At 49.6% G+C, this 10,333-nt stretch overlaps 1 protein-coding gene across 1 annotated transcript; it reads left to right on the forward strand.

Moving 5' to 3' along the window:
* Nucleotides 1–329: 329 nt before the first annotated feature.
* On the forward strand, nucleotides 330–9,882 carry larp6a (La ribonucleoprotein 6, translational regulator a; the record flags this gene model as incomplete). The annotated part of the gene is made up of 3 exons (XM_083662230.1): nucleotides 330–1,081; nucleotides 5,395–5,593; nucleotides 7,923–9,882. The coding sequence occupies 3 exons, from the start codon at nucleotides 330–332 to the stop codon at nucleotides 9,051–9,053; spliced, it is 2,082 nt and encodes a 693-aa protein (XP_083518356.1). The 3' UTR covers nucleotides 9,054–9,882.
* Nucleotides 9,883–10,333: the final 451 nt, after the last annotated feature.

Raw genomic sequence — 10,333 nt, forward strand, 5'->3', positions numbered from 1 at the left:
ACATTACATCAGTCATTGACATATAGCCCATTTATTCCTTTAGCTTATTCCACGCTTCCTTCAGCACAAAAGCCGGGACTGGACCGACTGGACACCTGCCTGCAACTAAACGCCGAAAGCCTATTATCCAATTAGCGGGGTCAAAAGACAGGGCTCGTCCTTGGCACGGCAATTTCCCAATTAGAGGAAACACACGTGCATTTGGAGGTCAACTCCCCTATTTAGATGCATGTGAACGGCGCAGCCATGTCTTAAAAAAGAGAGAGAGAGAGAGGGGGGGGGAGACAACGCTCCATGTGTAACTACAACAAAACCCCCAATAGAGAAGTATGCACGCTTTAGTGAATGCGTTCATGCGCTGTGTCGCCTTTCTCTTGCCTCCCTCCTGGCTGTGTGTCAGCCTGTGCTTGTGGGTTGGGAATGAGTGCGAAGAGACGGTGCCGCGGCCCAATCCCAGAGCTCGTTTCAAAAGCAGAAAGCCTCTTACATATGAGGAAGTAGCACTAGCAGCAGCAGCAGCAGCACAGGGAGGCTCCAGCCCCTCGGTCTCCTCCTCGCCAGCTCCAGGCTGCCTCGGTCCCGCAAGCCCCGCAGCACCTCAGGGCCCTCCGCGGGGTCGGATCTGGGGTGTGTGGCGAGCCGTAGAGCGCGTCCTCGGCGCTCCCTGGGCCCTTGTCCGGCGCGCAAAGAAGCGTCGAGCAGGTTTACGCGCCCCGTATCCTGTCATCGGTGCCTTCGAGTCGAGCGAGATTACAAGCTTCCAGGGAGGCGCCGCCGCTACTGTTATCCCGGAGGAAGAAGGCAAGGGAGCGGGAGAGAGCACCTTGACCGACCCGGGCATCAACATGAGTGCGCCCGCGGGGATCCCCAGTCCCAGCCCGGCGGAGTGCGCGTCAGCGGAGCAGGGCATGGATGAGGTGATCACGGTGGACCAACACATGCAGGAGATGGGGACGGTGACGATAACAGTGGCCATCCAAGCGGCCGAAGACGAGGAACCCGAGGAAGTGTCATCCAATCATATCGATTTCCTCGGAGGCAGCTGTAGTGAAGACGAATTCGGAAGACATGACAAGTCAAGGTTGGGGCTTTTAGCCTACTAATAACCAGTGATGGTGGTAAATACAACGATGTGTAAACTGAACGTAATTTGTGATCAGCACAACGAATAGTAACATAGGGGAACTACTATGCTATATTCCCAGAAAAGCATGTCAATCCGTTTTATTCCCTTTAGCAGAATATCCTCACAATAACTTATGTCAATTTGATTGGTAGCCTACTACTTCCTATGATGCGCATGTTAATTCATGTCATGAATGTATGTCAGCCGGTGTAGGCTAAAGGTGCGTAAACGCACTGTGTACGGTAGTTGGGTTTCCTCTCCGCTCGGTTCCTAATGAATGAAACGTTTTCCTCTCGCTGTCAAGGTTATTGGAAGGCAGATTGTTAGTGTTAGCGGCAGTACCTTTAGTTGGTGGACAGCCAACGCATGATGTCTTTGGGCCAGCTTGGGCACTTGGTTTGTTTTTGTTTTCACTGAAAGAACTAGGCTATAGTAAAAAGGCCACTACTAAGTAGCAGAAATATAATCCTCCCATACAATAATATATAGTGACACCATAGGAGGAGGGGGGGGTAGTACTACAAGCTCGCTATAAACTCACTATTGGGTGCCACAGACACTGTACCGCAGTGATTCTCAACCTTGTTTACCACACAAGGACCCCTAATTTAATCCACATCAACCCCCTCGTCTCTTGGATGCAAATCTGAGAATATTTTTTGTGCGATATGATTTTGTCCAGAAGTCCATGACATGAGAGATAACGGTGAAAATATGATCAAAATAGTTCTTTCTTCTACATTTATCTAATAGTGTTAAATTCTTGTCTAATTAAACAATGGTGAAATTGGAACAATTAAATCAATTTGCAGTTGGGACCCCATGGAATCACCTCACGGAGCCTTGGTAGGTCCTCGGACCGCACATTGGGGAACCACACTGCTATTACGGACCACTTTACCGGTGATATTTCCTTCCAGTGGCTAGACGGGAGTGAAAGTCTGTAACCGAACCACCTGTAGGCAGCACACCAGACACCTGAACCACCTGTAGGCAGCACACCAGACACCTGAGCGATGAAGGATGGCACCCACTCATTACTCTAATCTAATTCCCTTGCGTCATCCCCTGCTATTTTTATCCTCTGGCTGTGGCCTACGAGTTCCCTGCTCTCTGGCTACAGGCCACAAAGCATCAGTCAGTGATGGAGAGGCCACAGATGCTACTAAATCACTCCTTTCTGTGCGTATTGTGTCCAAGAAGTCTTGGCTCTCCATAGTGAGCAAGCATTTGCAAAGAGAGATCATCTCAATAATCGATGCACTTTACAACGGCTTGTAAGTCGCACTTGAATTGGTGCGTATAGTCAATGCATTTCCTGCTCACCTTACAGTACCTGGTAGGATGCCTGTTGAAACTGATGAGACTGCAGACAGTCAGCTATCATTGTTAATTCAAGTGCAACAAAAAATCACCATAATGTTCCTACAGTATTCATATAGGGACTTGAATTGTCCGTCTATTTTTTTTTTTTTTTTTTTTTTTGGTACTCTGTAGTGAGCTTACAGTGAACTTAAAACAACCTACAAACGGTCTTTTATTATCGCGATGCCATGAGACATAACACATTCCTCTTAGTCTTATTGAGATATTTGCATCCAGCTGAAATTGGTTATATCGAATCACTTTGTGTTTTGGTTCAAACATGAATTGGCATCGTCTTCGTCATGCCTTTTGACTTGATCTGAAGTCAGTGGGTGAAGCAGCAGCAGCAGCAGTGGGTTTGTGCGCGCTGAGCGGTCAGCCCTGCTATCGACAGACAGGGTGTGGGAGGAGGGAGGAGGCTGCAGGTGATGACTCATCCAGAGGGTTTCATTCAGAGCCTCACTTCGATCTGCTGAGCGTGCTGTGTGCGTCTTTCACCCCCCCCCCCCCCCCCCCCCCCGCCTGCCCGCCCGCCCGCCCCAGTGCAGCTAGTCAGTGTTTGGACCGGGTTTGTAAATTGTGTACAGTGGGTTTGGGTGAGCAGCAGCAGCAGCCATGTTCTGCGTGGGAGGGAGAGCCTGTGGAGATCTGTGACTCTGCACCCCTCAGATGGAGAGGTCTTGGCAGTTTGGGGAGGGGGCGGTGGTTGGTGGGACACTCTGTGGTGTTGAGGTTCTGGGCACCGAAGCATGGGGACTACAGATGGAGACACAGCATGTCTCTGTCACAAGGTGCCTGGACCAGCTATCTGTCGCTTCACTCAAGCATGTTGTCTCTCTCACAAAGTGCCTGGACCACCTGCTCTGTCTCTTCACTCCAGCATGTTGTCTCTGTCACAAGGTGCCTGGTCCAGCTCGGTCTCTTCACTCCAGCATGTTGTCTCTGTCACAAGGAGCCTGGACCAGCTCTGTCTCTTCACTCAAGCATGCTGTCTCTCTCACCAAGTGCCTGGACCACCTCCTCTGTCTCTTCACTCCAGCATGTTGTCTCTGTCACAAGGTGCCTGGACCAGCTCTGTCTCTTCACATGTTGTCTCTGTCACAAGGTGCCTGGACCAGCTATCTGTCTCTTCACTCCAGCATGTTGTCTCTGTCACAAGGAGCCTGGACCAGCTATCTGTCTCTTCACTCCAGCATGTTGTCTCTGTCACAAGGAGCCTGGACCAGCTCTGTCTCTTCACTCCAGCATGTTGTCTCTGTCACAAGGTGCCTGGACCAGCTCTGTCTCTTCACTCCAGCATGTTGTCTCTGTCACAAGGTGCCTGGACCAGCTCTGTCTCTTAACTCCAGCATGTTGTCTCTGTCACAAGGTGCCTGGACCAGCTCTCTCTTCACTCCAGCATGTTGTCTCTGTCACAAGGTGCCTGGACCAGCTCTGTCTCTTCACTCCAGCATGTTGTCTCTGTCACAAGGTGCCTGGACCAGCTCTGTCTCTTCACTCCAGCATGTTGTCTCTGTCACAAGGTGCCTGGACCAGCTCTGTCTCTTCACTCCAGCATGTTGTCTCTGTCACAAGGAGCCTGGACCAGCTCTGTCTCTTCACTCCAGCATGTTGTCTCTGTCACAAGGAGCCTGGACCAGCTCTGTCTCTTCACTCAAGCATGCTGTCTCTCTCACCAAGTGCCTGGACCACCTCCTCTGTCTCTTCACTCCAGCATGTTGTCTCTGTCACAAGGTGCCTGGACCAGCTCTGTCTCTTCACATGTTGTCTCTGTCACAAGGTGCCTGGACCAGCTATCTGTCTCTTCACTCCAGCATGTTGTCTCTGTCACAAGGTGCCTGGACCAGCTCTGTCTCTTCACTCCAGCATGTTGTCTCTGTCACAAGGTGCCTGGACCAGCTCTGTCTCTTCACTCCAGCATGTTGTCTCTGTCACAAGGTGCCTGGACCAGCTCTGTCTCTTAACTCCAGCATGTTGTCTCTGTCACAAGGTGCCTGGACCAGCTCTGTCTCTTCACTCCAGCATGTTGTCTCTGTCACAAGGAGCCTGGACCAGCTCTGTCTCTTCACTCCAGCATGTTGTCTGTCACAAGGTGCCTGGACCAGCTCTGTCTCTTCACTCCAGCATGTTGTCTCTGTCACAAGGAGCCTGGACCAGCTCTGTCTCTTCACTCAAGCATGCTGTCTCTCTCACCAAGTGCCTGGACCACCTCCTCTGTCTCTTCACTCCAGCATGTTGTCTCTGTCACAAGGAGCCTGGACCAGCTCTGTCTCTTCACTCCAGCATGTTGTCTCTGTCACAAGGAGCCTGGACCAGCTCTGTCTCTTCACTCCAGCATGTTGTCTCTGTCACAAGGAGCCTGGACCAGCTCTGTCTGTAGAGCTGCTACATTATCGTAGTTGATTAATCCATTAGTTGATCAATAGAAAATGTATTGCCAACTATTTTTTAGAATGGATTAATCGTTGGACCAATAAAGAAAAAAATACAAAAATGATCTTGTTCCAGCTTCTTAAATGTGAATATCTTCTGGTTTCTTTAATCTTCTCTGACAGTAAACTGATTACCTGTGGGTTGTTGGACAAAAATAAGACATTTTAGGGTGTCATCTTGGGCTTTGGGGGAAAAGTGATAACATTTCCCCCCCATTATGTGACATTTTATAGACCAAACGACTAATCCATTAGTCACGAAAATAATCGACAAATCAATCAATAATGAAAAATAATTGTTAGCGGTTAGCCCCTACATGTTTGGAGCTGGAATGGTTGCCGATTTTGGAATTTCAAGCTTTTTTGTTTTGTTTTACCGTTTCAATGATGGTGGTGAACTGTTGGTGATTAGAGTCTCAGCTAAAGTGTGTAGTGTAATGCGACTTGTTTTCTCCCCCCACCCCCACCCAGTGGTGCCGGGACGAGTGGAGGGGAGCTGGAGGAGGACAGCTGGCAGCCCCCGGACCCGGACCTCATCCAGAAGCTGGTGGCTCAGATCGAGTACTACCTGTCAGACGACAACCTGGAGCACGACGCCTTCCTGCTCAAACACGTCCGACGCAACAAGCTGGGCTTCGTCAGCGTCAAGCTGCTGACCTCATTCAAAAAGGTGATTTCCTAAGTGTAGATGCGCACACACACACACACACACACACACACAGAGGAAATTAGTGTTTATTCCTCATCTTCACAAAGTTGGGATTTTGCAAACCCAGGACAAGACTGTAAAAATGTAAAGTCCCTACATGACCACACACCTCCCACTGTTGGCTCATATTCCGTTATGTCATTATATGGTGAACAGGCCAAGCTGATAGTCATAGTGTGGGAACGCCCACAAAAACCCCGCCCATATATCTCAATGGGCTGACTCACTCAAAGGAAGGCGCTGTGGCTCTAAACTACAGGTTTGGGGATTCTAGAGCAGAACACAAGACGTCTGTTCAGATGTGCGTTTTCTGCGGTGGTTAAATCCCCGGTCGTGTCTTGTCTGGGCTGGGGCTAGCGGCTAAATTCTAACTTTGCTGAATGGATAGAACGGGGGATTTACCCCACCCTGACCACGCCCGCAGCCAGGCTGAGCCAGCTAACCCGGCGTCTATGACGAGAGACATCGCCTCAACCTATAGTTGGAAGACCGGTCATAGTCCCAGCCACAACTAGCATACATCGTATTGGAACACTGACCAAAATCTACAAAATCCTAATTAAATTAAGGTCTGGGGGAAATGTGCGGTTTTAAAATGGAAAATGTGTAGGAATCCTGGATCAAGCTGCAAGGCCTCCCATTTGGCTGTGAGTTCCACATGCTGTGTAGGATCATGAGCATTGAGTGACTGTTTCTAGTGTCAATATCACTGGGATTTGGGGGGATGCAGTGAGATTCTCACATCGACTCTCAACAGCTGGTGCAAACTGTAGGCTCATGCATAAACATGGCTTGGTTATTTATTTATTTTTTCTGTTGACACCGGCAACTGCTTCCCTCACTCACGGCTTCAAATATGGTGTCGCAAATATAAGCGACGTGGCAACAGTGCACGTTGCAAACATGAGTGAATCATGAGTGATCTATACACTGATAAATCTCGAGTGACGCAATGAGGCCAGGATGTTGGATCAGAGATCATGAATCAGCTGTAACGACATCGGTGCAGTTGCTGATTCAGGAAGTCTGACAAAAGGAAAGGCAGGTTTTAGTGCAGAGGTTCTCAAAATTTTTTGACATCTTCATAAGGATTATAGTTTCAGTTTCTCCAGACATCATGAATGACGAATTCTGTATTTTAGTATCGTTTCTCATCACCTGAAATGTAACTGTGTTGCTCAGGCTGTCTGTAGTCACTTGGCTTGTGTATGTCTGTAGCACAGAGGTTCTCAAATGTTTTTTCAGCCAAGGAGCCCTTACAAGATAGAAAATAGACCGGGGACCCCCTCATTCTGATTTGTGATTTTGGGCTAAGCTTAATTGTTTCCACGGTAACGTGCTTGACTTTGAAATGGATAGGTTTCTTAGATTAGAATGTAATCATGAACCATTTTAGATTTAAAGCATACAATATTGTCGTTGAACTATGAAGCTGTTGCAAAAAAAAAAGTTTATTTTTATTTTCCTGAAAACTTTTTGCGGACACCCTGGCAAAGTGCCACGGACCCCTGGGGGTCCGCGGACCCCCATTTGAGAACCACTGCTCTAGTGAACCATGCAAGTTTCCCTACTGATGTCTTGAATCTTATCCATTTAGCGCAGAGCTCACAGTGGTCACATTTGTGACCTTTCGGTTACAAGACGGTCTCCTTAACCACTCGGCTACCAGTGTTGGGTTTAACGCATTACAAAGTAATGCATTACTGTCTGTAATCACATTACATCTGTCAGTAACACGTAGTGTAAGACATTACGTTTCCTAAATCCAATAATCACATTACAGTGAAATCAAACACTGTCATTACTTGCGTGACATTCAGTTTTTCAATTATCAGCAGGATCGCAATTGAATTTGCAGGATTATGGAAACATCAAACGTTACAGTGCTTTTTCATGCATTCTTGTGCGACATGACAACAGCTGACTGTAAAAGCCGTGAATTGCTAGAATGGATGGGCTGGAGGGGCGGGGAGGAGTGATTGGTTAGGTTTACGAGGAGTGACAATTGGTTGGTTCAGGCCAATCAGAGGCAGTCGTCTCTCTGGCCGATCCATTGTAGCACAACTTTCAAAGGAGTTTGGGGGGGGGGGGGGGGGGCGGGTGCTGGCTATGTTGCAGAGTAACACAAAAGTAATGTAACGAGTAGTCGTGTAACAAATTACTTTATCCAGGGAGTAATTAAGTAAAGTAAGACATGACTTTTTATTAAGTAGTGTAATATATTACTTTTTTGAGTAACGACCCCCTAGGCACCTTGCCTGCGTAACGTAAAATATGATCTCTTTTGCAGGTGAAACACTTGACTCGTGACTGGAGGACGACCGCTCACGCTCTGAGACACTCGACGATACTCGAGCTGAACGACGAGGGGCGCAAGGTGCGGCGCCGCTCCATGGTGCCCGTGTTCGCCAGCGAGTCGAGGCCCAGCCGCATGCTGCTGCTCAGCGACCTGCAGAGCTGGCCGGAGCTGGCCGCCCTGGAGCCGGGCGACGGGGAGAACGGAGGCAGCGAGGGAGGAGGAGGAGGGGCCACCCAGCAGGAGCAGCTGATGAAGCTGCTGCTGAAGGCATTCGGAACGTACGGCACCATCGCCTCGGTGCGCGTCCTGAAGCCCGGGAAGGACCTGCCGCCCGACCTGAAGAGGCTGAGCGGCCGCTACACCCAGCTGGGCACGGAGGAGTGCGCCATCGTGGAGTTCGAGGAGGTCGAGGTGGCGGTCAAGGCCAACGAGGCGGCGGGCAACGAGGAGGGCGGGGCCGGCCCGCTGGGGCTCAAGGTGGTCCTGATCGGCACCAAGCCGCCCAAGAAGAAGGTGCCCAAAGAGCGGCCGCGCGAGGAGGGAGGCAGCGGCGGCGGCGGCGGCATGCGCAAGAGCCGCTCACTCAACAGCCGCGTGCGCGAGCTCCAGTACCACGGCGACGACTCCTCCGCCTGCAGCTCCTCGGACACGGAGAGCAACCCCACGTCGCCCCGGCTGGCCCGCAAGTCCCGCTCCTGCAACAAGCTCAGCCCCACCGCGGCCGTCCAGAACAATCACCTGAGCCCGGCCGTGTCCCCGCGCAACAGCCCCTGGTCCAGTCCGCGCGCCAGCCCCTGTCCCCAGCGCAAGTCCCCCGGGTCGCAGAAGTCTCCCCTGGCCAGCGGCGAGGGCCGGCTGAGCCCCGAGGCCGGCCGCCGCTGGGCGGACTACTCGTCGGACAGCAGCCTGACCCCGTCGGGGAGCCCGTGGGTGCAGCGGCGCCGGCAGGTGGCCTCGCAGGAGAGCAGTCCGGTCGGCAGTCCCATGCTGGGTCGCAAGATGCAGGGCGCCGACGGCTTGCCGCCGGGCGTGACGAGGCTCCCGAGGGGCCCGGACGGCACCCGCGGGTTTCACTGTGTCGCTGTCGGCGAGAGGGCAAAGACTGCTGCTACTCAGACTTGATATGTGGAGAGCGCCCCCTGGTGCGCGTCCCTTATTCCCCCAGACCGCATCACTCAGCCCCCCACCCCGCATTGGAGAGACTGTAGATATTTTTTTGTTGTGTATTCGTTTTTGCCTCTTTGTTATTATATTTTTATATGACGTTTCATTTAACATGGTGACATCCTTTATTGATTTACTAATGGAAATTTTGAGTGAATGTAAATCGATATCGCTTCAAAAGGAAACTTCATAAATAGTTTACTGTTTCTCAGACACCGTGGCAATGGACCTTGTCCCCGCCATTGTGGTTTGAATTTGCTCTACGCGGGGTGGGGTGGAGAAGATTTTCTTTATTTTTTTATTTTATTTTATTGGAAAGTCCTCTGGAAGTATGCGTGTAAAAGCTCACAACATTGTCTGTGGAAATGTGTAAACGGTGTGTAAAGTGGCATAGGCACATGTGCTTGATATGGAGATATCACCATTATGCCTTTTCTGTATTTGTCTACTGTGAGTGTCATTGTTAACATGCTATATTTAAACTGAGGCCATAATCTCTCCCCTGCCATAAAGTCGGGCCAGTTAACTTCCACGAGCTATTTTTTTATTTTGCCTTTTTTATTTCTTTGTTTTCAGTACGCCTTGGCAGTCGATTTAACTTAAGCTTCCAAAAAAATTGGGGAAGGGTCTGCAAAATGTTTGCAGCAGGTAGCTTTTTTTATTTAATTTATTATTTTTGGCTTAAATCTGTTTTCTATCAGACTGATAAGCTGGTAGTGAGTGAGGTTTGAGGGATGTTCAGGTCAGAGTAAACGAATGCTCTTCTGTTCTTGCCTTTGTATCTGAGCTGGGGTATTGTACAGTGCATTTCCTATTGTACAAAATAAATCACTGAAATCGCAGTTGGCTTTGACTGATTTTTTTTTTTTTTTTTTTAGTTGGCATAAGTAATCACGACCCAGATGCTATCTTTATTTAAATATGCATACAAGATTTAGAGAGTTTGTAGCTGTGCCAACGCATGTGCTGAACTCATTCCAGACTTGGAGAGCAGAATTGGCTGTATTACACGTTGATATGCCACCACGTTTGCAATGGACTGCACAGATGGGCGGATAACAAGACGCTACATGTGTAGATTTAAACTATCAACTTTCTGAGTGGAAAGCGGATAGAAACGGTGAGACCAGTCGAATAGGACGCAGACAGGCAATTACTCGGATCGGTGACATCTCTGCATGGAATTTGTGCCCGTGTACATTGAACTTTATTGAACCCCTTAAGATGAATCATCTCAT

The sequence above is a fragment of the Poromitra crassiceps genome (assembly GCF_964638095.1).
Source record: "Poromitra crassiceps genome assembly, chromosome: 28".
NCBI classification, from domain to species: Eukaryota; Metazoa; Chordata; class Actinopteri; order Beryciformes; family Melamphaidae; genus Poromitra; species Poromitra crassiceps.